Genomic DNA, 26,978 nt, shown 5'->3' on the forward strand with positions numbered 1-26,978 from the left:
TTTTTCAGGGGAAGGGAATCAGGAACCGGAGGGTACAAGCTTCAGCTGAGGGGAAAGATTTAATGGGGGCTTGAGGGGGCTGGCTCTTCACACAGAGGATGCTGAGTATATTCAATGAGCTGCTAGAAGAAACGTTCGAACCAACAATGTTTAAAAGGCACTTGGATGAGTACACGGATAACAAACAAGAGAAAATCTGCAGATGCTGGAAATCTGAGTAACACACACAGAATGCCGGAGGAACTGGGCAGACCAGGCAGCATCTATGGAAAAGAGTACAGTCAACATTTTGGGCCGCAACCCTTCGGCAGGACTGAGGAGTAAAAGGTGGGGGGGGAGGGAGAGAGATCACCAGGTGACAGGTGAAACTTGGAGGGGGAGGGATGAAGTAAAGAGCTGGGAAGTAGATTGGCTGAAGAGACGGAAGGCCATGGAAGAACGAAAAGGAGGAAGGAGGTCTCCTGTGCGTTGGTGAGACCCGACATAGATTGGGAGACCACTTTGCCGAGCATCTATGCTCTGTCCGCTAGAACAAGTGGGATCTCCCAGTGGCCACCCATTTTAATTCCACTTCCCATTCCCATATGTCCATCAATGGCCTCCTCCACTGTCGTGATGAGGCCACACACAGGTTGGAGGAACACCACCTTATATTCCACTTGGGTAGCCTCCAACCTGATGGCATGAACATCGATTTCTCAAACTCCTGGTAATCCCCCCAGCCCCCTCTCCTTCTCCTTTTCCCTCTCTCACCTCATCTCCTTGCCTGCCCATCACCTCCCTCTGGTGCTCCTTCCCCCTTTGGAATTCATTGCCACAGGTGGCTGTGGAGGATAAGCCATTGGGTCTATTTAATGCAGAGGTTGATCGGTTCTTGATTAATGAGGACATCAAAGGTTACAGGGAGAAGGCTGGGGAATGGGGTTGAGGGAGATAATAAATCAGCTATGATGGGATGGTGGAGCAGACTCAATGGGCCAAATGGCCTAATTCTGCTCCCGTGTCTTATGGTCTTATTGTTGTATTTCACAATGGGTATATCCCATATTGCAAGCACCTTCCAGCTCATACTCCTTCCCCTCCCTCCATCTTCTTATTCTGCCTTCTTTCCCCCTTTCTTTCCAGCCCAAAATATTGGCTCTTTATTCCTTTCTATAGATGCTGCCTGTCCTGCTGAGTTCCTCCAGCACTTCGGGCATTTAACAAAGAAAAAGCAGCTCACCGTGGAGGACGAGCACTGGGCACTGGCATTTCAAACTTCATTTAATAGTTAAAACATCAATGACTCATGTTAGGGAGAACCTCAGTCCTGCCTGAAGGCTAATAGCAGAAAGTTTACAAATAACTCTGAGTTAACAGCAACCAAGAAATAATCATCGGGAAGTTATGTGTCATATGTAAAATACAATGTGTGCGTAACGACTAAATAATAACAAGTAAGGTGCTTGGTATGTGGTTGGAAGTGTTACATATAAATTGTTGGTGAACTTGTTCTGGGGTAGGTTGAATGCTGCGATTGGATTAGTTGCTTTGAGTAAAGGGCTGGATCAACCTTGTTAAGGTGTTGGGTGAACATTTTGTTTCTTATGTACAATCCATGAGACCAAACGTCATGAACATGCTCTGGGTTAGACGAGTATGTGCACTGTGTAAGAAGATGTTGCTTGTTGCTTGAGCTCAGACTTGTGCATCTGCCCAATCCCAAATGACTGATGCACAAGGTCCCAATGGAAATCAGTGTCTGGATGCAGTCCAGGAGTGAACTCGAACTGGGTCCACCCCAATCCAGATCCTATCACCTAGACCCCAATCAACAGGAAGTCATCTTGTCCAGAACCCATTGACAGATGGAGCGTTGATACAGAGAGTCTCCTGAGAATTGGCTGTGTCTGTTGGTAAAGTTCGAGAAGGCTCAGATTTCAACTCCCATGAGTGACAAGGAAGGGACGATACATCCAGAACGAGAAGGAATTCATGGTCTATGTCTTTCAACCAGTCCCTGTGTGGCAGGGTCTCAACTTTGTCCTTCCTTTTGGTAGTTTTTTTTAATTAAGAGCCCTGGTAGTCAGCAGAGTCACCAGAGTTCCTCAAGAGTTTGTTGATGTGAGTTGTTCTTCCCAAAAGTAAACGGTCCTCCATAAACAGTTGGAATCCATGCCTTTCTTTCGCCAAGATGGGCTGTTTCCATCGCTGTAACATGGGTTGTTTCCACCACACCACGTTCAGAGCCTGGCAAGCTCTCCAACTGTTCTTACGCTGGCTTCTGACTGGCATGTTTCACCATGTTCCCCTGTGATCTAAGCTGCCCTCATGCTCTCTGGACCAGGAGACCTCTTGGTCAGACACATTGATTCCAAAATTTTGCTTCTAATGCTTGGGCTTCTCCCACTCTGGGTCATCAGCCCTATGATCTTCTTCCTTGTTCTACTGAGACACCCCCTGCCTCATCCAGTCTCACACCTTACCCCATCAGATTCAGAGATCCCTGTCTCATCCAGTCTCACACCGTACCCCATCAGATTCAGAGATCCCTGCCTCATCCAGTCTCGCACCTTACCCCATCAGATTCAGAGATCCCTGTCTCATCCAGTCTACGTCCTATCAGACATGGAGGTCCCTGTCTGATCAGGCCTAGTGACCCTTGTGTTAACCAGTCTCACCCCTGTCTCTATGTTTATACCCTCTCACCAGATGCAGAGCCCCCTCCCCCCTTCACCCAGTCTCATTCCGTCTACCCCCCCCCATTCACTCGTCCCTGCATCTGCCACCCCATCGGGACCTCTGAGTAGCACCAGTTCTGCTTCTTCTAGCCTGGATTCACTCCACCACACGCGCCCGTGCCTTCAGCTCCCCATGCCCTGGGTCCAAAGCTCTGGAACTTCCTCCCCAGAACCTCTCTGTCGCCACCTGCTCTGTCGAAACCCTTCCAAGGGTGAGCAGTCCTTTGCCTGCCCGGGGCCTGGCACCTCCTTCCATGCCACCGCTCCCCTCTGACAGTTCATGGCACTGGCCCCGGGGTCCACACACACTTGGCAGTCCATGGATCCCTCTGCTCCGATAGCGGTCGATTCTCTCGGAGAGGTCCCAGTCGGGTGGAAGGGGTGTGGGGCTGCAGATTGGACTGAGGGCGTGGCTGGCACTTAGAAGGTCGGTAACTTGGCCGAGGTGGGCCGGAGGAGGAGGAGGGGGAAGGTGCGGTTGAGCTGGGGTTGAAGTCCTTGCCCCTGGTGGGGAATCGGGAGGTGGGGGCTGCCTCCGTTGAACGAGATGGGGGAAGGGTTAGGGGTCCGAGGAGCTGGATGGGAGGCCAGTATCGTTCCGTAGCACGGTCGAGCCTCCGCTGGTGAGGGAGGGAACGATGACGAAGATGAAGATGCCCGAGAAGACGAGGGCGACGGTGAGCAGCACGACGCAGACGATGGCCACGTAGTAGCACCAGCTGGAGCGGAAGGGCAGGCTGTGGCCCCCCCGGCCCCGCAGCATGGGCTGGCCCACGTCCAGGCTCAGACTGACGCTGCTGATGGGCTTGAGGAAGGAGCCGGGCTCCGGCGCCTTGGTGTACAGCCGGCCCTTGTCCCGGCTGAAGCGGATGGAGGGCACGGTCTGCATGCTGGAGGGCATGTGGGACAGGATGGAGCGGTCGTTGTCGAGGGCGGGCAGCCCCTTGCCGGGAGGAAGCGGAGTGGGGTGCCGGCAGAAGGGGCAGGCCACCGAGCTGACGTTCTCCGAGGACACGTTGATGCGGGCCAGGCATTCCAGGCAGAAGGTGTGGCCGCAGGCCAGCAACTTGGGCAGCTTGAAGACATTGTCGAAGGACGAGAAGCAGATGGCACACTCCAGGTCGGTGGGTCCCGAGGCCAAGGCAGCGTTGCTGGGGTCGGGGTCGGGGCCGGGGCCGGGGCTGGCGCTGGCCGGCGGGGCGCCGTCACCTGCAGGGGGACGGGGGAGAGCGAGAGCTTTAGGTAAACCCTGGAGAGTCACGTTCTGCACCCCACACCCCCTCCCCCCTTGAACAAATCCCGGCCACTGCTTTACTCTCGGCCCCTCGGCTCACCTACAGACAGAATAGGAGATGGAGGAGGCCGCTCAGCCCCGCGAGCCTCCCCCGCCGTTCGATACCATCCGCTGTCGGACTCGTCTCTTCGCTGTCTGTTCCCCAGCAGCCCCATGTCCCCAGGCTCCATCTACCTCGTCTTCCTCCTCCAAACTCTATGGGTGCACTCAGGACATCGAACAGTACAGCACAGCTCAGGCCCTTCGGCCCACAATGCTGTGCCAGCCCTTTAACTACTCCAGACCCAATCTAACACTTCCCTCCCTCATCACCCTTCAGGTTTCTATCATCCATGTACCCATCTAAAAGTCACTTAAATGCCTCTAGTATACAGTATCTTTCTCTTCCACCACCCCTGCCAGTGCATTCCATGCACCACCCACTCTGTGTGTAAAAAGAAACCTGCCTCTGACAATCCCATAGACTTTCCTCCCAACTCCTTAAAATTATGCCCCCTCATATCAGTTGTTTCCACCCTGAGCAAATGTCTCTGGCTGTCCAGTCGATCTGTGCCTCTTATCATCTTGTGCACCTCTAGCAAGTCATCTCTCATCTTCCTTCGCTCCGAAGAGAAAAGCCCCAGCTCACTCAACCTTTCCTCATAAGTCATGCTCTCTAATCCAGGCTGTGTCCTGGGGAATCTCCTCTGCATTCTCTCTAAAGCTTCCTCATCCTTCCTGTAATGAGGCGACCAGGATACAGTACTCCTGTGCACTAACACAAGACTCGCAGAAGATTGAATTCTGTTGGAAGAATCCTGGCTGGCTCCGTCATGGTCTGGTACAGGAATGATCAGGAACGGGAGAAGCTGCTGAGAATAGTGGATGCAGCCCAGCACATCACGGGGACATCCCTCCCCCACCATCTGTAGTATGGACAAGGGATGAGGCACCCAGAAGGCAGCAGCCATCATCAAAGTTCCCCACCACCCCGGACTGCACCATCTTCTCATAGATACCATCAGGCAGGAGGTGGTACAGAAACCTGAGGTCCCACGAGATCAGCTACTTCCTTTCAACTGTTCAGTCCTTGGACCAACCTGCACAACCTTAACCACCACCTTGGTACAGCTGCACCACAGTGGATTCTCTCAGTTCTTAACTTGTAAAAAGTTGCTTACCATTCTTGTGCAATTTATTTTTTGCTTATCTTGTGAATGCCATTTATATGATGTTCTGCGCAGTAATGCTCCTGTAAATAGGTTTTTTTTATTGCACCTGTGTCTACGTGCACTTGTGCAAATAACAATAAAGTCGACTTCGACTTTTAAAATTCTCCCAGTGATTTACCCTCCTCAGCCCACTGGGCGAGAGAAATTCAGAGCATCTGCCTACCAACCCCCCCCCAAACACCGCGAGAAGTTCCTACGCGAAGACACAAGAGACTGCGGACGATGGAATTCGGAGCCGTGCACAATCTGCTGTAGGAACGCAATGGGTTGAGCAGCATCCAAAATTAGGAAGGAAATTGTCAACGTGTAAAGGTTAAAACCACAGTGCAGGACAGTGCTGATGCAGGGTCTCGATGTGATAGGTCAGCAATTCCTTTGCTCCCTCAGATGCTGCTCGACCCATTAGGGTCCCCCGGCAGAGTGTGCATGGCTCAAAGATCCCACACACCTCGGTTTTAAAGAACCGGCCCCTAATTTACCCCCTAGCCAGAGGATGTCTTGACATCTACTCTGTCATACCCACTAGTCATATGATCGGTCCTCAGTCTCCTAAACTCAGCAGGACACAGAGGAGACAGGAGAGAGTGCAGATGCAGGAATCTGGAGGAGAACACAGACTGCCGGAACAACTCAGGGTCAGGCAGCATCTGTGGGGAAAAATGGACTGTCGATGTTTTAGGTAGGGATATTTTATTTGGACTGCTCAATGTCTAGATGAAGGGGTTTGACTTGAAACATCGACCGTCTATTTTCCCCACAGATGCTGCGGAGTTTCTCCAGCACTTTGTGAGTTGCTCCAAAGAATGCAGATATGATTTATTAAAAAACAGAATCACATTGCTTTCCTTAGTGGGTCTCAAAGCCACTTCTGCATTGTACATAGTTTCCAAAGTCTTCCCCAGAGTGGCCCTGAGTACAGCTGAGTCTGAGTAACCACAGCCCTGTCCCGCAGGGAGCTGCAATGACTCACAGCCTAGTCAGCAATCAAACCTTTTGAACAAATCTAGTTTGATGAACAGTGCTGGAGGGCATGCCAGGGAGCTGAACCGGGAGAGAGCGTGAACATGACCTCGTGGGTTTCCTCAGGGTGCTCTGCTTTCCTTGCACAGCGGCCCAAAGGCATCCCGACTGGTAGGTTAATCGGTCATTATAAATGATCCTATGGTCAGGCTAGGGTTAAACCAGGGGGTTGCTGGAAGGCCCTATTCTCCGTAAAGTAGTTACAGCACAGGATTGCTTGCACGCTGATCAACATAATCACGTCCAGCTCCACGTCCTGGCTCTCGGGCAGCTTATCCAGGGCTTCTGGTGCTCCCCGCTTCACTCTGATCAGAAAGCTCCTCAGTCCGTCAAACCTACGCTTGTGTTTCAGTTGAGCGAAAATGAAATGCAGGAGTGGTGTAACTGGGTGCGTTGGTGGCTACACAGGATGGGACCAGGCCTTTTGGCCTATCTCACCAATACTGACTGAGGCCTATCAAAGCCTGAATTTGGCCCATATCCCTCTAATTTTCACACACCTGTGCAAATGTCTTCTGAATGTTGTAATTTTACTCCAACACCTCCTCATACCATATATAGACTTTCTCCTTTAAATCTTTTCCCCCTCACCTTGAACCAGTGCCCTGTGGTTTCAGACTGCTCTACCCTGGGGGAAAAAAACTGCGATCAGCCACCTTATCTGCACTCTTCGTGATTTTATAGTCCTTTATAAGGGCACCTTCGCTCCAGGGAATCCAGTCTCTCATAACCCAGTCCCAGCAATATCCTTGGGGAATTTTCTCTGCACCCTCTCTAACTTCCCATCAGATCTGAGGCGGAAACAGGGAATCCTGAGCCAGGTGGTGTTCGGTCACCTGTCCGAGTGTTTGTTGATGTGAGCTGGCCATTCTTGTTTGCTGAGGATTGTCCGGGATGCTTTAGGTCAGCTATTTCATTTTCAGCTGTCTTTACCGATGATGCAATGAGATATTGCACTGCACTTTGGAAAAGTACAAAGCTATGATGACAGTAATCTTTGTGTGATTTTACAGGAACAGGGGGACTTGTAAATACCAGGTGTCAGGCCAAGGCTGTTACAACATATCTGTAGTTTTGCAGGGTTTATAGACCATAATTTTTATGAGCAGAATTAGACTATTTGGCCCATCGAGTCTGCCCTACCTTTCCATCATGAGTATAAAAGAGTACTTAAACTCGAAAATTTAGTTAAAGCTGATTAGATCCCTGAATGGTTAATTTTTCAGATCTGGGCACTACCCTCTTTATATCTTTATGACATGGACTGTTAGGATGGGAAACGGCTTCCTCTCCTCGAGGACATGAGGCTACTGACCTCCCTGCCACCACGTGGGTCTCATCACATATGAAGTGTCACCTCACTACAGGAAGGATGTGGAAACTATAGAAAGGGTGCAGCAGGGATTTACAAGGATGTTGCCTGGACTGGGGAGCATGCCTTACGAGAATGGGTTGAGTGAACTTGACCTTTTCTCCTTGGAGCGACGGAGGATAAGAGGTGACCTGATAGAGATGTATAAGATGATGAGAGGCATTTATCGTGTGGATAGTCGGAGGCTTTTTCCCAGGGCTGAAATGGCTAGCATGAGAGGGCACAGTTTTAAGGTGCTTGGAAGTAGGTACAGAGGAGATGTCAGGTGTAAGTTTTTACACAGAGAGTGGTGAGTGCATGGAATGGGCTGCCGGTGATGGTGGTGGAGGCGGATACGACAGTGTCTTTTAAGAGACTCCTGGATAGGTACATGGAGCTTAGTAAAATGGAGGGCTATGGATAACCCTAGGTAGTTTCTAAGGTAAGTATGTGTTTGGCACAGCATTGCGGGCCAAAGGGTCTGTATTATGCTATAGTTTTTCTATGTTTCTATTATACTGTTTACTTTTAAACTTAGGTTGTAATTGCACCTTACTATTTGTTAACTTACTTGTGGTAATATTACTTCACGTGTTGTGTGTGTGAGTTATATGTACTGCATCTTGGTGCAGAGGAATGTTGTTTCATTTAGCAGTATACATGTCACTCCACTCTTTAAGAAAGGAGGAAGGCATCAAAAAGGAAATTATAGACCAGTTAGCTTGACCTCAGTGGTTGGGAAAATGTTGGAGTCAATCGTTAAGGATGAGGTTATGGAGTACTTTGTGAACACGGGAGCATTTAGGATAAAGTCAGCATGGTTTCCTTAAGGGGAAATCTTCCCTGATTAACCCGTTGGAATTCTTTAAGGAGGTTACAAGTAGGATAGATAAAGAGGGTGTAGTGGACACTGTATACTTGGTCTTTCAGAAGGCCTTTGACAAGGTGCCACACAGGAGGTTGCCTACTAAGTTAAGAGCCCATGGCATTACAGGAAAGTTACTAACATGGTTAGAGCATTGTCTGATTGGTAGGAGGCAGTGAGTGTGAGTAAAAGGATCCTTGTCTGTTTGGCTGCCAGTGACTAGTGATGTTCTGCAGGGGTTGATGTTGGGACTGCTTCTTTTTATGCTGTATATCAATAACTTAGATGGTGGAATAGATAGCTTAGTTGCCAAGTTTGGAGATGCTACAAAGATTGGTGGAGGGGCAGGTAGTGTTGAGAAAACAGGTAGGATGCAGAAGGACTTAGGCAGATTATAAGAATGGGCAAGAAACTGGCAATTAAATACAATGTTGGAAAATACATGGTAATGCACCTTGGTAGTAGAAATAAATGTGCAATCCATAAATCTGAGATGCAAAGGGACTTAGTCATCCTTGTCCTTGTAGGTAGAGTCGGTGGTGAGGAAGGCAAATGCAATGTTAGCATTCAATTCAAGAGGCCTGGAATACAAGAGCAGGGATGCGATGCTGAGGCTTTGTAAGGCACTGGTGAGACCTCACCTCGAGTATTGTGAACAGTTTTGGCCTTCTCATCTAAGAAAAGATGTGCTGGCGTTGGAGAAGGTTTAGAAGGGTTTCACAAGGATGATTCCAGGAATGAAAGGAATATCATACAAGGAACATTTGATAGCTTTGGGTCTGTACTCATTGGAATTTAGAAGAATGAGGGGGAAGTTTAATTGAAACCTTTCAAGTGTTGAAGACAGAGTAGGTATGGCAAGGATGTTTCCCATGGTGGGAGAGTCTAGAACAAGAGGGCACAGCCTCAGGATAGAGGGTGTCCATTTAAAACTGAGATGCAGAGAAATTTCTTTAGATAGAAGATGGTGAATTAGTGGAATTGTTACCATAGGCAACTGCGGAGGTCAGGTCGTTGGGTGTGTTTAAGGCAGAGATTGATAGGTTCTTGATTGGATGCGGCTACTGTGCGATCGAGAATCTCCGGAGGGGAAGGCCCCAAATCCTCGACCTTGCCTATTGCCTGTTGCCGGGGCCGGGGTCGAAGCGCTCGGCAGAGATAGTGTTCGGTGCTCGGTGTCAGAGAGCTGGTCGGAGGCTCGGAGTTTTCGGATGGACCTGGAGTCGGACTGTGGTCGGATGCTTCCGGGATGCTGCATCGACAGGTTTGCAGGGCTGGAGGTTCACCGTCTGCATGAGATGATGGGACTTTCGAGAAACTTTGAGACTTTACCGTGCCCATGGTCTGTTCTTATCAAATTACGGTATTGCTTTGCACTGTTGTAACTATATGTTATAATTATGTGATTTTTGTCAGTTTTTCAGTCTTGGTTTGTCATGTGTTTCTGTGATATCATTCCAGAAAAACATTGTATCATCTTTTAATGCATGCATTACTAAATTACAATAAAAGAGGACTGTGTGTCCTCATAATCTAATCAAAGAGAATGGAGAGAATGCTGGGGAGTGGGGCTGAGGAGGGGAAAATAAAAGGGATCAGCCATGATCGGATAGCAGAGCAGACTCGATGGGCCAAATAGCCTAATTCTGCTCGTACATTTTATGGTCTTATAAAGCCGCTGAAATGACAACAAACTTGAACTTGATCTTCCACATCTTGGAGAAGTTGCAGAGGGTTTAGGATTTACTAGAGTACATCGGGGGACCCTGGTGTAACCCGCTGGACTGAATGAGTGAGTGGGTCTGCTCAGTGCTCCCAGCTCTGCTCTGCCGACTTCATTGTTGCTGCTCATGATGGTGGCTGGCGGGGGTGTGGTGATCAGCGGTGTCGTTGATGAGAATCCTGAGCAATCAACAAACCCATCCCCATCCATCCTGTTGGTCTCCCTAATGCCTGAAGGGAAAGGGTGAAGAGCTTCAAGCTTCTGGGTGTCAACATCCTGAAGGTCTACTCTAGGTCCAACATTCTGATGCAACTCACGAAGAAAACAATGGCAGTGACTATACTTCATTAGTTTAAGGTGATTTGGTGTGTCACCAAGGACTAGCAGATTTCTACAGCTGTACGGCGGAGAGCATTCTGACTGGCTGCATCACCGTCTGTTTCGGAGGCTCCAATACACAGGATCGGAAGAAACATAAATGTGTTGTAAGCAACACACACAAAATGCTGGAGGAACTCAGCAGGCCAGGCAGTGATGGTAGAGAAACGTACAGTCGATGTTTCGGGCTGAAACATTAACTGTACTCTTTTCCATAGATGCTGCCTGGCCTTCTGAGTTCCCGCAGCATTTTGTGCACATTGCTTGGATTTCCAGCGCCTGCTGATTTTCTCTCGTTTGTAAATGTGTTGTAAGCACAGCCAGCTCTATCATGGTCACTTTGTACACTTTGGAAGGACAAACTCCAAGGCAGAGTACAAAGTAAATGGCAGGATACTTGGTAGTGTGGAGGAGCAGAGGGATCTAGGGGTACATGTCCACAGATCCCGAAAGTTGCCTCACAGGTGGATAGAGTAGTTAAGAAAGCTTATGGGGTGTTAGCATTCATAAGTTGAGGGATAGAGGTTAAGAGTCGCGATGTAATGATGCAGCTCTATAAAACTCTGGTTAGGCCACACTTGGAGTACTGTGTCCAGTTCTGGTCACCTCACTACAGGAAGGATGTGGAAGCATTGGAAAGGGTACAGAGGAGATTTACCAGGGTGCTGCCTGGTTTAGAGAGTATGGATTTTGATCAGAGATTAAGGGAGCTAGGGCTTTACTCTTTGGAGAGAAGGAGGATGAGAGGAGACATGATAGAGGTGTACAAGATAATAAGAGGAATAGATAGAGTGGATAGCCAGCGCTTCTTCCCCAGGGCACCACTGCTCAATACAAGAGGACATGGCTTTAAGGTAAGGGGTGGGAAGTTCAAGGGGGATATTAGAGGAAGGTTTTTTACTCAGAGTGGTTGGTGCGTGGAATGCACTGCCTGTGTCAGTGGTGGAGGCAGATACACTCGTGAAGTTTAAGAGACTACTAGACAGGTATATGGAGGAATTTAAGGTGGGGGCTTATATGGGAGGCACGGTTTGAGGGTCGGCACAACATTGTGGGCCTAAGGGCCTGTAATGTGCTGTACTATTCTATGTTCTATGTCACTAGACTCCCCATCATCAAGGATATCTTCAACGGACAATGCCTCAGGAATCCATCATTACAGACCCTCACCATCCGGGACATCCCCTCTTCTCACTGTTACCATCAGGGAGGAGGTACAGGAGCCTGAAGACACACACTCAACATTTTAGGAACAGCTTCTTCCCCTTTTCCATCAGATTTCCAAATGGTCCTTGAACACCGCCTCACTATTCCTGTTTCACTTTTTATATTGATTTGTTTATCTGTCTATCTATTTAAGTATCTTTCATATCTATCTATCTTTCTATCTATCATATCTGTGTTCTATCTTTCTATCAATCATATCTGTATTTCTATCTATCTATCGCATTTATCTATTTACTATAAGTTATGATAATTGTTTATGCCTTGCACTGTACTGCAGCAGCAAAACATCTCGGCAGTTCTGGTTCTGTTTGTGTGGACAGGGTGCCCATTAGTCGGGTGTTCAATATCCAGGGTTTACAATGTTCATTCGATGTTGCAGAATCATTTTATGTGGCGAGGTACAACCTGGAAAGCACAGATCGAAAGGGCAATGGAAAGATCTTCAGATGAATCTTTCAAGAGCAGTTGGACGAATGACTTAGGGAGCTCTACAGAGCCATGGGAAAAGGGCAGGGGAAGGGAGACGGTTTCAATGAAAAACGATCAGATCTACACAGGAGATTCTGCAAATTGAGAGCAACACACAACCAAATGCTGGAGCAACTCAGCATCTATGGAGGGAGGTAAACAGTCGATGTTCTTCAGGGTCTTGGCCAGAAACGTGGACTGGTTATTCCCTTGAGAGATGCCTGGCCTGGGGAGTTCCTCCAGCACCTTGTGCCTGTTGCTCTGTTCGAACTAACCTGGTGGGGGGGATCAAACTCACCTCATGGAGTGATTTCGCTGGCGCCAAGATAGTGAAGGGAACAAGGCAGACAGCCGGCTTAAAAAAAGTCCTTTGTTTTGCAACATCTCTTGACGTTATTGCAGAAATATTAGCACTGGGATGAGCTGCTCTGACTCTCGGACTTTCTGAGCAGAATCCAGGGTGTGAAATGGGGCAGAGTGGCTGGTGCTTAACAGTTAACCACAGTAAGGACAGTAAGTGTCGACTGAGCGGTGTCAATGGTGGAGTGGAAGTGGATAGATTCCTTTGCCTGTAGGATATTTGCAGGTTTTGGGCTCTTAGATCTAACATTGAATTTTCTAACTTTAGACAGCAAGCTCTTTCTCCCTGTCCATTTAAGACCAATTTCTACCCGCTGTCCTTTCAGTTAGATTGATCTCAGAGTAGACTAAAAGGCTGGCACAACATCGTGGGCTGAATGGCCTGCACTGTGCTGAAGTGTTTTGCACTCAGTGGCCACTTTACCAGGTGCTCGTTAATGCAATTATCTAATCAGCCAATCACGTGGCAGCAACTCAATGCATAAAAGCATGCAGACATGGTCAAGAGGTTCAGTTGTTGTTCAGATCAAACATCAAAGTGGGGAAGAAGTGTGCTCAAAGTGACTTTGACCATCGACTGATTGTTAGTGCCTGATGGGGTGGTTTGAGTATCTCAGAAACGGCTGATCTCCTGGGATTTTCACACACAGCTGTCCATAGAGCTTACAGAGAATGGTGAAAAAAAAACATTCTGTGGGTGAAAATGCCTTGTTAACAAGAAAGGTCAGAGGAGAATGGCCAGACTGTTTCAAGCTGACAGGAGGGTGACAGTCATATTTATGTGTTACAACAGTGGTGCGCAGAAGAGCATCTCTGAACGCACAACACGTCAAACCTTAAAGTTGATGGGCTACAGCAGCAGAAGACCATGAACATACAGAAATACACTCAGTGTATATCCTACATTCTATCTTTTCCTCTCTCTGAATAGACAGGCCCTCTGGGCAAGTCCCTGTACACCACAAATTACACGGCCGTCATACCTTACCCCATGTATCCTTACTCTGTCAGGAACATTCCCGTGGTCTCACCCACATTTCCCTGGCACCCACGCCATCTCTCTCTCTCTCTCTCTCAGTTCTGATGGAGCATCCCTCATATGAAACACTAACTGTTTCCCTTTCCACAGATGCTGCCTTCCCAGTCCTGCAGTGGGTCTTCCACCTGAAATGATGACGCTGCTTTCCTTCCCACAGATATGGCCTGGCCTGCTGAGTGTTTCTGTCATTTCCTGTTGTTATTTTAGATTTCCGGTGGCCGTGGTTTTGTTGACTTTAACCATGTTTCTACCTAACTTTACGCCATTAACAAATGCGGGTAGCACCAACCTCATCATTATCGGGTCGCTGAAATGTACGTTGAACATCTGAAGTTCCAAGGTGAACCCTTCATAGTCCTGCGCTGCCAAGCTGTATCTGGCTTCATCATCTTCACTCATTCTGTTGCACTCTGAACTTCCTGCTCTGGCTAATAATTCACATTCAACTGGTTGGCACTCTTTTATATGGGGGTGTAGTCAAAGCCTCAGGAAGCCAAAGTTAATAACATCTGTGGATACATCCTGTCTGTAATAACTTCTAACCTTTCATAGAGCGGTACAGAAAGGAAACAGTGCTGACCCCCAACCACCCAATAACTCTAATCCCGCATAGAGTGCAGAAATAGGCCATTCAGCCCATCTAACCTATATAACCATATAACAACTACAGCACAGAAACAGGCCATCTCGGCCCTTCTAGTCCGTGCCGAACTCTTACTCTCACCTAGTCCCACCAACCTGCACTCAGCCCGTAACCCTCCATTCCTTTCCTGTCCATATATCTATCCAATTTAACTTTAAACGACAACATCGAACCTGCCTCAACCACTTCTGCTGGAAGCTCGTTCCACACAGCTACCACTCTCTGAGTAAAGAAGTTCCCCCTCATGTTACCCCTAAACTTTTGCCCTTTAACTCTGAACTCATGTCCTCTTGTTTGAATCTCCCCCACTCTCAATGGAAAAAGCCTATCCACGTCAACTCTATCTATCCCCCTCATAATTTTAAATACCTCTATCAAGTCCCCCCTCAACCTTCTATGTTCAAAAGAATAAAGACCTTTGCCAACCCAACCCTCTACCTCGTCCCATCTACCTGCACCTGGCCTATCTCCCTCTGTATCCATGTACCTATGCAAACTTCTCTTAAGCATGCCAATTGAACCTGGCAGCTCATTCCACACGCACCAGACTCTAAGTGAAGAAGTCACCCCTCAGATTCTCCTTGAATATGTCACCTTTTACCCTTAACCTATGACCTCTAGTTCTAGTCTCACCCAATCGGAAGGGCAAAAGCTCTTTGCCTTCACCCCATCTATACCCCTCATTGTTTTGTATACCTCTATGAGATTTTTTTTTCTAGTTACAGCACAGTGGTTTTTGTTTGTTTTTCTGCCCCAACGAGCCTATGCAGCCCAATTACACCCCTGTGACTAATTAACCTACAAACCCCGTATGTCTTGAGTTTAGGAGCTGAAAGGTAATGTTGCAGCTATATAGGACCCTGGTCAGAACCCACTTGGAGTACTGTGCTCAGTTCTGGTCGCCTCACTACAGGAAGCCTGTGGAAACTATAGAAAGGGTGCAGAGGAGATTTACGAGGAGGTTGCCTGGATTGGGGAGCATGCCTTGTGAAAACAGGTTGAGTGAACCTGGCCTTTTCTCCTTGGAGCGATGGAGGATGAGGGGTGACCTGATAGAGGTGTACAAGATAATGAGAGGCATTGATCGTGTGGATAGTCAGAGGCTTTTTCCCAGGGCTGAAATGGCTGTCACGAGAGGGCACAGTTTTAAGGTGCTTGGAAGTAGGTACAGAGGAGATGTCAGGGGTAAGTTGTTTTACGCAGAGAGTGGTGAGTGCATGGAATGGGCTGCTGGCGACGGTTGTGGAGGGCGATATGTAGGGTCTTTTAAGAGACTCCGGAACAGGTACATGGAGCTTAGAAAAATAGAGGGCTATGGGTAACCTTAGGTAATTTCTAAGGTTAAGTACATGTTTGGCACAGCATTGTAGGCCAAAGGGCCTATATTGTGCTGTCGGTTTTCTATGTTTCTATGTCTTTGGAAGGTGGCAGGGAACTGGAGAGCCCGGAGGAATCCCACACGGTCACAGGAAGAACGTAGAAACTCCTTACAGACAAGCAGCAGGACCTGAACTTGGTTCACTGGCACTGTAATAACATTATGCCAACCACTGCTCTACCCTGATGCGTGGCTCCAGGAAATAAAATCTTAACCTATTCATGCTGTCCCTATAACTCAAGTCCTCAAGTTCCAGCAACACCCTTCTACGTTAATCCCAGTTTTTTTTTACCTCCTCCCCAAATTCTTAGCAACATCTACCACACCCACACACGAGGGGCAATTTGCCTACCGAGCTGCAAAATTTTGGGATGGCGAGGCACATGGTCACAGGGGGACACACGGAAACTCCACAAGGACAGCACCCAAGGTTAGGGTCAAACCTGGGTCTCTGGGACTGCAAGGCAGTCCCTGTGGAACTGCTCTGCTCTTGCCCTGTACTATAAAGATTACCCTTTGCTCTAGAACTTAGAACTTTACAGTCCCTGTGACCCATAATGTTGTGCTGGCCTTTCAGCCCACTCTAACATCAATCTAACCCTTCCCTGCTGCATAACCACCCACACACCCATTTCTCTACCATCTGCGTGACTATCTGAGAGTTTCTTAAATGCCCCTAATGTATCTGCCTCTATCACCCCTGACAGAGCATTCCAAACACTGACCGCTCTCTGTCCAAAAAAATACTTGCCCCTGACATCACCTCTATACTTTCCTCCAATCACCTTAATATTATTTCCCCTTGCATTAGCGATTTCTGCCCTTGGGAAAAAGTCTCTGGCTGTCCACTCGATCCAAGCCTCCTATCATCTCGTACACTTCTATCAAAGTCACTTCTCCGTTGCAATTTTCTCCATTTCATCCTGGACTCCACCAATACCTCCCGGTCTCATGAAGTTGGTGTTTCACTGGTTAAGAAGTTCCACTGCTCTTTTCCCATCTTCATTGCCAATGCAAACATTGTGTTACAATGACCACTCTTTCCATGTCGCCCTTGCAGAACCAAGCCTCGGAAAGCCTCCTTCCTCAGAGGACCAACGGCATCCTGGTTAACAGAAAATTCTCATGACTGCACCTCAGAAAGTGCCCCCACCCCCATCTCATCCCTACTTTGACGTTTTCTGGATGTAGAAATAGAACAAGGGGACATGGCTTTAAGAATTGGGGGAATAGACAGGATGGAGATGAGGAGAAACTGCTTTCCCCAGAGAGTAGTGAATCTATGGAATTCTCTGCTTGGAGGAGCGGTAGAGGCTACCTCATTAAGACGGATAGATTTTTGCGTATCAGGGGAGTTGAGGGTTACAGAGAAAAGGTAGGTAGGTGAGCTGAGTCCATGGACAGATCATCCAAATGGTCTACTCCCGCTCCTGCTTCTTATGTTCTTATGACTTGTTCTACACTACTAGGGAAATAGAAGCCTCTTTTGGAGATCTCCCTTTGGATTTGGTCCTGTCAGATCCCCTCATTGTTTGGCAGTGTGTAGTATGCTCCCAGTAGCTCTTCAAGGACATCATCTCTATCTCTGTCTCTATCTTCATCTGTCTGTCCCTCCCCCTCTCTCTCTCTATCTATCTGTCTCTTTGTTTCTCTCTCTCTCTCTCATTGTGTGTCTCTCTTTCCCTCTCTCTGTCTGTCTCTCCCTCTGTCTCTTGCTCTATATAGACAATAGACAATAGGTGCAGGAGTAGGCCATTCGGCCCTTTGAGCCAGCACCGCCATTCACTGTGATCATGGCTGATCATCCACAATCAGTATCCAGTTCCTGCCTTATCCCCATAACCTTTGATTCCACTATCTTTAAGAGCTCTATCCATCTCTTTCCTGAAAGCATCCAGAGACTTGGCCTCCACAGCCTTTTGGGGCAGATATCAACAACTCTCTGGGTGAAAATGTTTTTCCTCAACTCCGTTCTAAATGGCCTACCCCTTATTCTTAAACTGTGGTCCCTGGTTCTGGACTCACCCAACAGCAGGAACATGCTTCCTGCCTCCAGCGTGTCCAATCCCTTAATAATTTTACATGTTTCAGTAAGATACCCTCTCAGCCTTCTAAATTCCAGAGTATACAAGCCCAGTCGCTCCAATCTTTCGACATATGACAGTCCCGCCATCCCGGGAATTAACCTTGTGAACCTACGCTGCACTCCCTCAATAGCAAGAATGTCCTTCCTCAAATTTGGAGACCAAAACTGCACACAGTACTCCAGGTATATCTGTCTGTCTGTCTCATTCTGTGTCTCTCTATTTTTCTCTCTCACTGGTTCCATCTCTCTCTCTCTCTTTGTTTCTCCGTGTCTATCTGTCTTGCTCTCAATGTCTCTATTTTTTCTCTGTCTGTCTGTCCATCTCCTTCTCCACCTCCACTACATCTCTATGATCAGGAAGGCTTGGATTTCAGTGTTTTCGTGGCTCTGCACTGAAGATGTTATAGATGTTTCTGTCGTACACAACAATTAAAACTTTTTTGACTTTGGTCGAGAGGAACGGATGGTTAATGCTCCAGGGTTTCAATGTTTTAGGAAAGATAGAGAGGGAGGTAAAAGACATGTCAGTGGGGGTTGGAGTTGCACCACTAATTAGGGCCAACATCAGAGCCGCACTCAGAGGGAACATAATGGGAGGCTCGTCCACTGAGTCTGTACAGGTAGGACTCACTAATAGGAAGCATGCAATCACTCTGATGGGATTGTACTCCAGACACTAGGATGTTGAGGAACAGATATGCAGAAATACTAAGGAAAGGTGTAAGGTTGTTGGCATGGGGGACTTCAACTTCCCCAATATAGACTTCCTTAGTGCTAGAGGTTAAGATAGGAGGAATTTGTCAGGTGCATCCAGGAGGATTTGTTAACCCAATAGTCCAACAAGAGGAGGAGCTGCATGAACTGGGCCTGGCCAGGTGACCAACCTTTCAGTGGGTGAGCGTTTAGGGAACAGTGACCACAACTCCTTAAGTTTTAAGATAGCTGTAGATGAGGATAATTATGGGCCTTGTGTGAGAATATTATGGTATATTGGAGCAGGGAAAATTATGAGAACATTAGACAGGAACTAGGGAGAGTAAATTGGGAACAACCATTTTTGGGCAGGTCTACATCTAACATGTGGAGAGTGCTTAAAGAACAACAGTAAAGAGTACAGGACAGGTATGTTCCAGTCAGAAAGGATAAGGATGGCAAAGTAAAAGACCTTGGATGTCGAGAGGTGATTAATTTATTCAAGAAGAAAAATGAAAAGTATGTGAAGCTGAGGAAGAAAGAATCAAACAGAGCCCTGGAGGATTATAAAGAAAGTAGAAAAGAACTCAAGAAGGGAATTAGAAAAGTCAGGAGGAGCCTGGAAAAGTCTTGGCAAGTAGGATTAAAGAGAATCCCAAGGCTATCTATATATATATATACTGTATGTATCAAGAGCAGGAGGATAACTAGGGAGCGGGTAGGACCACACAAGGATAAAGAAGGATGGAACAGTTACTTGGATGTGAAGGGTGCGGGTGAGGGCCGTAATGAGTACTTTACATCGGTATTTACCAAGGAGAAGGATATGGAGACTGGGAGATCAGTGTTGAGCATATTAGGGTATTTGAGGACAAAGAAGAATGTAATGTTAGGTCTCTTAAAAAAACATTAAGGTGGGTAGGTCCCAAGGGCCTAATGGGATATACTCCAGGTTATTGAGAGACAAGAAAAGAGATTGCTGGGTCTTGACCAACATCCTCATGTCTTCTCTAGCCACAGGCCGGGTCCCGGAGGACAGGCAAGTAGCTAATGTTGTTCCCTTATTCAAGAAGGGAAACCAGGAAACTAGAGACCGTGAGAAGTCACTACGGAGAATTCTTAGAAATAGGATTTATGAGCATTTGGAAAATGATGGCCTGATTAGGGAGAACCAGTATGGCTTTGTGCAGGGCAAGTCAAGTCTTATTAACTTGATTGAGTTTTTAATGAGGTGATGGGGGTGATTGATGAAGGCTGTGGATGTTGTCTATAAGACTTTCAGTAAGGTGTTTGACAAGATCCCTCATGGGAAGCTCATCCAGAAGATGAACATGCATGGGATCCATGGTGAATTGGTCGTTTGCATTCAAAACTGGCTTGCTCACAGAAGACAGAAGGTTGCGGTGAAAGGGGTCTATTCGAGCTGGAGGTCTGTGATGTATATAAGTGACCTGGATGAAAATGTAGATGGGTGAGGTTAGTAAGTGTACTGATGCTATGCGATTGGTGGTGTTTTGCATGGCATATAAAACTGGTAAAGAAATACAATGGGATATAGAACAGTTGCAGATATGGGCAAAGAAGTGGCAGATGGAGTTTAAAAGTCTAACCTGGCCAAAAGGGAAGTGTTTCACTTTGACAGGTCAGATGTAAAGGGCATGAAACTTTACATGTTGATTAGCAGAGGGATAAGACCATACGATATAGGAATGGAATTAGGTCATCCAGCCTATCGAGTTTCCTCCATCATTCCATTATGGTTGTTTTTTTTTAGCCAGAGAGTAGTAAATATGTGGAATGCTCTGCGGTAGAGGCCAAGTTCGTGGGTATATATAAGGCAGAAGTTGATCATTTCCTGATCGGTCAGGGCATCAAAGGGTATGGCAAGAAGGCAGGTGTATGGGGTTGAGTGGGATCCGGGATCAGCCATGATGAAATGGCGTAGAAGACTCGATAAGCTGAATGGCCTAAGTCTGCTCCTATGTCTTATGATCTTATTTATTGTCCCTCTCAATCCCATTTTCCTGCTTTCTCCCACAACCTTTGACCCCCTGACTAATCAAGAAACTATCAACTTCTACTTTAAACATACTCATTGACTTGGCCTCCACAGCCATCTGTGGCAATGAATTCCACAGATTCACCGCCCTCTGGCTAAAGAAATTCCTTCTCATGCCTGATCAAAATGGATGTCTCTCTCTCTCTCTTAAGACTGTGCCTCTGCACCTGGTCCCACTCACTATAAGAAACATCCACTCTATCTAGGTCTTTCAATATTCAATAGGTTTCGATGAGATCCCCTTTATTCTTCTAAACTCCAGTGAGAACAAGCCCAGGGCTATCAAATGCTCTCATATATTAACCCTTTCGTTCCCAGAATCATTATCGTAAACCTCCTCTGGACCATCTCCAATGCCAGCACACCTTTTCTTAGATAACATCTTGGTTCTTGGGGCCTAAATTCATAACTCCTTGAAAGCACTTTTTGATTGATAGGGTAGTTAAGAAAGGACTTTATTAGTTGAGTTATTGAGTTCAGAAGTCAGGAGGTGATGTTGCAGCTTTATAAAACTCTAGCTTGGCTGCATCTGGAGTATTGATCACCTCATTATAGGAAGGATGTCGAGGCTCTGGAGAAGATACAGAAGAGATTTACTAGGATTCTGCCTGGATTAGAGGGCATGTGCTCAAACGAGAGGTTGGACAAACTTGGGTTGTTTTCTCTGGAGTGTCGGAGGCTGAGGGGAGATCTGATAGAGGTTTATAAGATTATGAGAGGCATAGATAGAGAATGCATTAGACATTTCAATCCCGGGAAAAATGTGCCGTATTTCTACTCTATAAAAGGGCACGCATTTTAGGTAAATGGGCAAGTTTTTTTAATGCACAGAGAGGGTGCCTGGAACGCGCTGCCTGTGGTAGAGGCAGATACATTAGGGACTTTTAACAGACATTTAGATAGGCACATGAATGTGGAAAATGGATATCTATGAATATTGTGTAGGGAGAAAAGATTAGTTTAGTTGGCTATTTGATGACTAATTTGTGGGCTGAAGAGCCTCTTCCTGGTTCTGGGCTGTTCTATGTTCTATGCTCCAAGATTTCATGATAAGTTTGTTTACTGCAATTGCACTCAACGACCTTAAAGAAATAGGCCTGTTAAGATCACCTTGGCACGTATCAAATGTGCTGGAAACTCTCCACTCATCTGCAAGGGTGAAGTGCCAATAAAATTTGCAAACCTGAACTGTATCAGCCTACCCTAATCATTCACTCCGCCCAACACTGGCTGCAGTGTGCACTGTCTACAAAATACTCTGTAGTTAAATCAAGCAGTTGTAAATCAAGGCAACTGGGTGTGTTGTCCAGAAGACGTTTCGCCACTCATCTGAGAGGCTTCTTCAGTTCTGATCCATGGTGGGTAAGATTCTAGCTTATAAACTCTGTGAGTTGTTTAAAGGTATAACAATCACATGAGGGTCATTAAGAGTCATAGAAATTATGAGAGGTAATTCATCTTATCTTTGCATGAATGGAGGTGTGAACTGTTGTAGAGATGTCAGGACTGCATTGTAAGTAGCTGATAGATGGTGTTGTACTCCAACCCCTCTGTTCAGGGATGGGTTTCCCATTTTGACAAAGATGGCTTCCTTAACCCGTCTTTCAAACCACCCGTCCTCCCTGGCAAAAATGTGCACATTGTTATCATCGAAGGAGTGTCCCTTGTCCTTTAGCTGTAGATATACAGTCGAGTCTTGACTTGAGGTGTAAGCTGTCCTTTGTCGCAGTGGGTGGGGTACGACACTACTTATCAGCTACTTGCGTGGCACTGAGTGAGTGTCTTCAACACAAGCTCTGTACCAGTTCAAGGCAGCAGCTCGGCACCATTTCCAAGGAATGAGCCGTCCCTAGATCACATCCACCTGACTCAGTGACACCGCACATAGGAATGAGCTCCCATCATATTACTAAATTCAGAAGTCTGGCTTACTGGAGTAAACTTGTTCCTACAAATGGCAAAACTGGTTTCACCTCTCTCTCTCCTCACTCTTGGTTACCATTTTCTTATCAGCCATGTGCTTTAGATGTCACCCATTACAGGTCTTGTTACCATATCACGGGATCTTTTGTGGTCTGAAGGCCTATCTACCCAATGGTACAGAATAAGTTTGCTCCTCTACTCAGTGGGTTGGACAAGACATAGATTCTGAGAGGGATGGACAAGGGAGGCTGTTTCCTCTGGCAGGAGAATATAGAGCCAAGGGCAACCATCTGCAAATGGTGGTCCACCCATCTAGAAGTGAGCTGGGTAGGAGTTTCTTTGTATTTTATAAAACACTGGAATTCTTTACCTCAGGGGTTCTGATTCAGAGTCAAAGAACATACACCATGGCCCCTCACCTAGCTTGTCTCTGCCTGTCCAGGTTCCCATTACCATCTGCCTGCCTTTTGTTCATGGTCCCTCTAAATCTTTTCCATCCATATACCTGTCCAAGTGCTCTTTAGGTGTTGTTAATGCACCTGCCTCAAACATTCTCTGTCAGTGGATGCCCTTGAGGATGTGATCGGCAAAGGAAATAATGGGATAGGGGGCTTGGGAGGGAAACTGGATGGAATAGACCTTGATGAATGCTTCAATAGGCAGGCAGATACCATTATAGTTCTACAGGGTGGCACCTGGAATACAGCACCGAGTTTTGGTGCCCTCACCTAAGAAAGGATCTAGGAGCACTGGAGACAGTCCAAAGGAAATCTATCAGGCTAAATCCTGGGATGAGAGGGTTGTCCCATCAAGAGAGACTAGACAGGTTGGGTCTGTGTTCCTTGGAGTTTAGAAGAATGAGGGGCATTCTTACTGAGACACAATATCCAGAGGGTAACATAAAGCAGATATTGAGATATTCTCACAAGTGGGAAAATCTTGCACAAATGGCCAAAGTTACAAAATGAAGAATTAACATAGAGGCACTGGAGTTGTATCCTGTTCACCAGCACATACCCCCCCCCAATAAACCCTCCACAATTTTCAACCCCCATCAGAGTGATACAGCACAGATGCAGGCCATTTGGCCTAAACTGCCCATGCTGACCAATGTGTAAATGCACATTCATCCCATTTGTCTGCATTTGACCCGTGACCCTCTCAACCCTTCCTATCCATGTACCTAGACCGTAAAGCCATAAGACCTAGGCCATTCAGCCCATCGAGTATGCCCCACCATTCCATCATGGCTGATCCCAGCTCCCACTCAATCATAAAATGATAAACTTCCACCTTAAGTAGACACTCGGACTTGGCCTCCACCGCAGTCTGTGGCAGAGCATTCCACAGACTCACTACTCTCTGGCTAAAAACAATCCTCCTTACCTCTGTTCTAAAGAGTTGCCCTTCAATTTTGAGTTCTGGATACCCCCACCATAGGAAACATCCTCTCCGCATGCACCCTATCCAGTCCTACCTGTCCAAGTGTATTTTAAATGCTGTATTTGTAGCCAATCCCACAGCTTCCTCAGTCAGCTCTTACCACATATACGGCACAGCATTGTGGGCCAAAGGGCCTGTATTGTGTTGTAGGCTTTCTATGTTTCTATTCTTCTTTTTCATCCCCGTGTGAAAAAAGTTGTCCCTCAAATCCCTTTTACGTTTGTCCATCTCAGTTTAAAAGCCATTAGCTCTAGTTTTAGACTCCCTTACCCTAGGGAAAAAAGACCTGACTTTCACGTAATCTATGATGTTCACCCCTCATGATTTTTTATAAACCTCTATAAGGTCACCTCTCAGCCTCCTGTGCTCCAGGGAAGAGTATGGTAGCCTCCCAGTCTACCTAGCCTCTGCTTATTACCGAATTCTTTCCCGTCCCGGCAACGACCTCGTGCATCTTCTCTGCGCCCTCTCCAGCGGAATCAAATCCTTCCTATAGCTGGGCGGCCAGAAGTGCACCGAATACTCCAAGCGTGGCCTCTTCAACGATTTATGGCGCTGTAAAATTAGGTCCCAGCTCCGGCATTCATTCCCCAGACCGACGAAGGCGAGAAGGCCACGCGCCTTCTTCACCGCCCTGACTAATCTGTCGCCTCTGCCAGGCACCTGTACCCGAGATCTCTCTGTTCGACAGCGCTGTCCGGAGCCCTACCATTTGCGGCACGGTCCTGCCCCAGTTTAACGCTCCAAGATGCAAGAGCTCCCGATCTCCAGGGACACACGCGGTACCTTGACCTGGGCACTCCCCGTCCTTAACCCCGGTCACTCTAACCTCGTCCCGGACATCCGATGTGCGCAGCGGCGCTGTTAAGGGCAGTGTATCTGGGATCACCGCTCGCTCTCTCCGTCTTCTTTCTCCTCACCTCGAATCACTTTTAAATTAAGCGTCCAAATGGTGGAATATGGGGGCACTTGATGGAAATGTGGGGAGAATTTAAAATACGGAATTAATGTAAGATTCGTGTCAATGGTTGATAGTCGGCACGGGCTCGACGGGCCGAAAGGTCAGTTTCGGCGCGGGTTGACTCTCTAATTTTCAGCCCCGCCAGTTTCTCTCTCCACATTCCACACTGAGGCAAACTCTGGGACAATTGCTGGAGAGCAGTACTAACGCGTCCAACTGCATTGAGTCCTCGCAGTTCTGGGTGCTCATGAGGTAGCGGACGGAGATCCGGTATTTGCCGGGTGGGGTGAGCAGGAGGGGGTTACATGTGACCACAGCTTCTCACCCACCAGCCACCCCCACCCTCCCGGACTCAGACTGGGTCGCGAGGACGCTTGTGGGACCTGGATGCCGGATTCCGTCTGGCTGCCTCGCTTCCTGGATCGGCTCCCAGCCAAAGCCGCCAGTAACCTAACGAGGGCACTTGTCCCCCCGAAGCCGCGAGTAACTTTACGAGAATACTTTAACGTTGTCCGGAGACCGCCCTTCGCGAGCCGGCAGTTAACCCTTTAAGGCCAGGATCTGAGTATCAAGGACCTCTCCCATTTGCTCTGAATGTAGGCTTTTCCCCTTCTCCCCACTGGAAGAGGCCAGTCGGTCCATCGTACCTATCCCATTGCCTCATTCCCTCTCACCCTCTTCCCCGAATCGCTTCTTCTCTGCTTCCCCCGCCACCCACCCGTACCGGCGGTGATTTGCAGTCGCCGATTAACCCCTGCCGCTGCTCTCACCTGAGCTTTCGGCTGTGGAAACAGCTTGCATCGTTCCTGCTGTTGCTTCGTCTGTGGCTCGTTGTGACTCCGTACCGGGCGCTCGATCACCTGTCAGTGACAGGCATTTCCCTCCGGTCGCTCCCTGGTCCCTCAGTAGCTAGTGCGCGGACTCGCTGTGCCTCTGAAGATTTTAAACACCGCTCGCTTGAAAGCCGCTGTCTAGTCTGAGTTTGCAGGCTGCTGTTTATTACGTGCTCCGCTCTGGTTTGGCCCGGGGACTTGCGTCTGCACTGCCCTTACCCCACATTCTGTACTGGCGTGGAGCCCTTCAACTTGGTCATCCGCCCGCTTGCCACCGGCTGCAGCGCTGAACTGACAGCCTGGGCTAGCGGGTCTCTTCCTGGTTCCCATGGTGCCGCGGGCTCGCCCGGCCTGTTCTACCTGCTGCGAACCTCACACAGGGCAGTGCCTGGACAATTGCCAATAGACTTGGCAGGCTCGGTCCAGCCCACACTGGGGGATGGTCAGACAGCAGATAGGTTTCGCGCAGGTGCCGAGAATGGGTCCATTTGTAGCGAGTACCCCTGACTGGGTGCCCGAGGTAGGTTAGGGAGTACCTGTATCACTGAGTGAGTGTAGGAGGGAAGTGAGGGAGTATCACTGAGTGAGTGCGGGAGGGAGGTTAGGCAGGTGAGGGAGTATCACTGAGTGAGTGCGGGAGGGAGGTTAGGCAGGTGAGGGAGTATCACTGAGTGAGTGCGGGAGGGAGGTTAGGCAGGTGAGGGAGTATCACTGAGTGAGTGCGGGAGGGAGGTTAGGCAGGTGAGGGAGTATCACTGAGTGAGTGCAGGAGGGAGGTTAGGGTTACACAGGTATAAAGAAGAGCGAGGGGGTTATGGTGGTTAGAATAGAGCCAACCTGAGTGGTATTACTGGGGGGAGGGGGTAAATATAAACAAGCTGAAGGTATCCAATTGTCTGAGGGGCTATTAATGGCTGTAGACATATTATTAAGAGGGGTTGAGGGGGTATTACTTGGCAGGGCATATTATTGGAGGTCGTTATAATACAGAGGGGCTATTACTAAAAAAAATGGGTGAATGAGGGAGATTGTCAATGTTGGGAGGGGGTGGGTATACAACAGGCCCAGACTGGCATCATTACGGAACATAGTGCAGTATTACTGAAGTTTGGGTAAAGTAACAGTGAGGGCAGGTTCCTACTGATTTGTAAAACAGGCCGAGAGCGGAAACCTTTCCGAGGTTTGCTTATATCGTTAGAGACCGTGGGTTGGTCGGGGCCCACAATGGATATTGTGTCTGTGCCGTCAGTAAACCAGGGTAGTAAGATCTGGAGAGCCCGTGCAGCAGGCTTGCCCTCCACGC

At 47.9% G+C, this 26,978-nt stretch overlaps 1 protein-coding gene across 1 annotated transcript; it reads right to left on the reverse strand.

Moving 5' to 3' along the window:
* On the reverse strand, window positions 1–25,984 carry LOC134346660 (RING finger protein 225-like). Its single transcript, XM_063048150.1, has 2 exons — window positions 25,613–25,984; window positions 1–3,929 (listed from the first exon to the last, which is right to left on the reverse strand). Exons 1-2 carry the CDS (start codon window positions 25,641–25,643, stop codon window positions 3,280–3,282), a joined length of 681 nt encoding a protein of 226 aa, XP_062904220.1. The 5' UTR covers window positions 25,644–25,984; the 3' UTR covers window positions 1–3,279.
* Between the last annotated feature and the right edge of the window lie 994 nt (window positions 25,985–26,978).

This window comes from Mobula hypostoma, chromosome 5 (genome assembly GCF_963921235.1).
Source record: "Mobula hypostoma chromosome 5, sMobHyp1.1, whole genome shotgun sequence".
NCBI lineage: Eukaryota > Metazoa > Chordata > Chondrichthyes > Myliobatiformes > Myliobatidae > Mobula > Mobula hypostoma.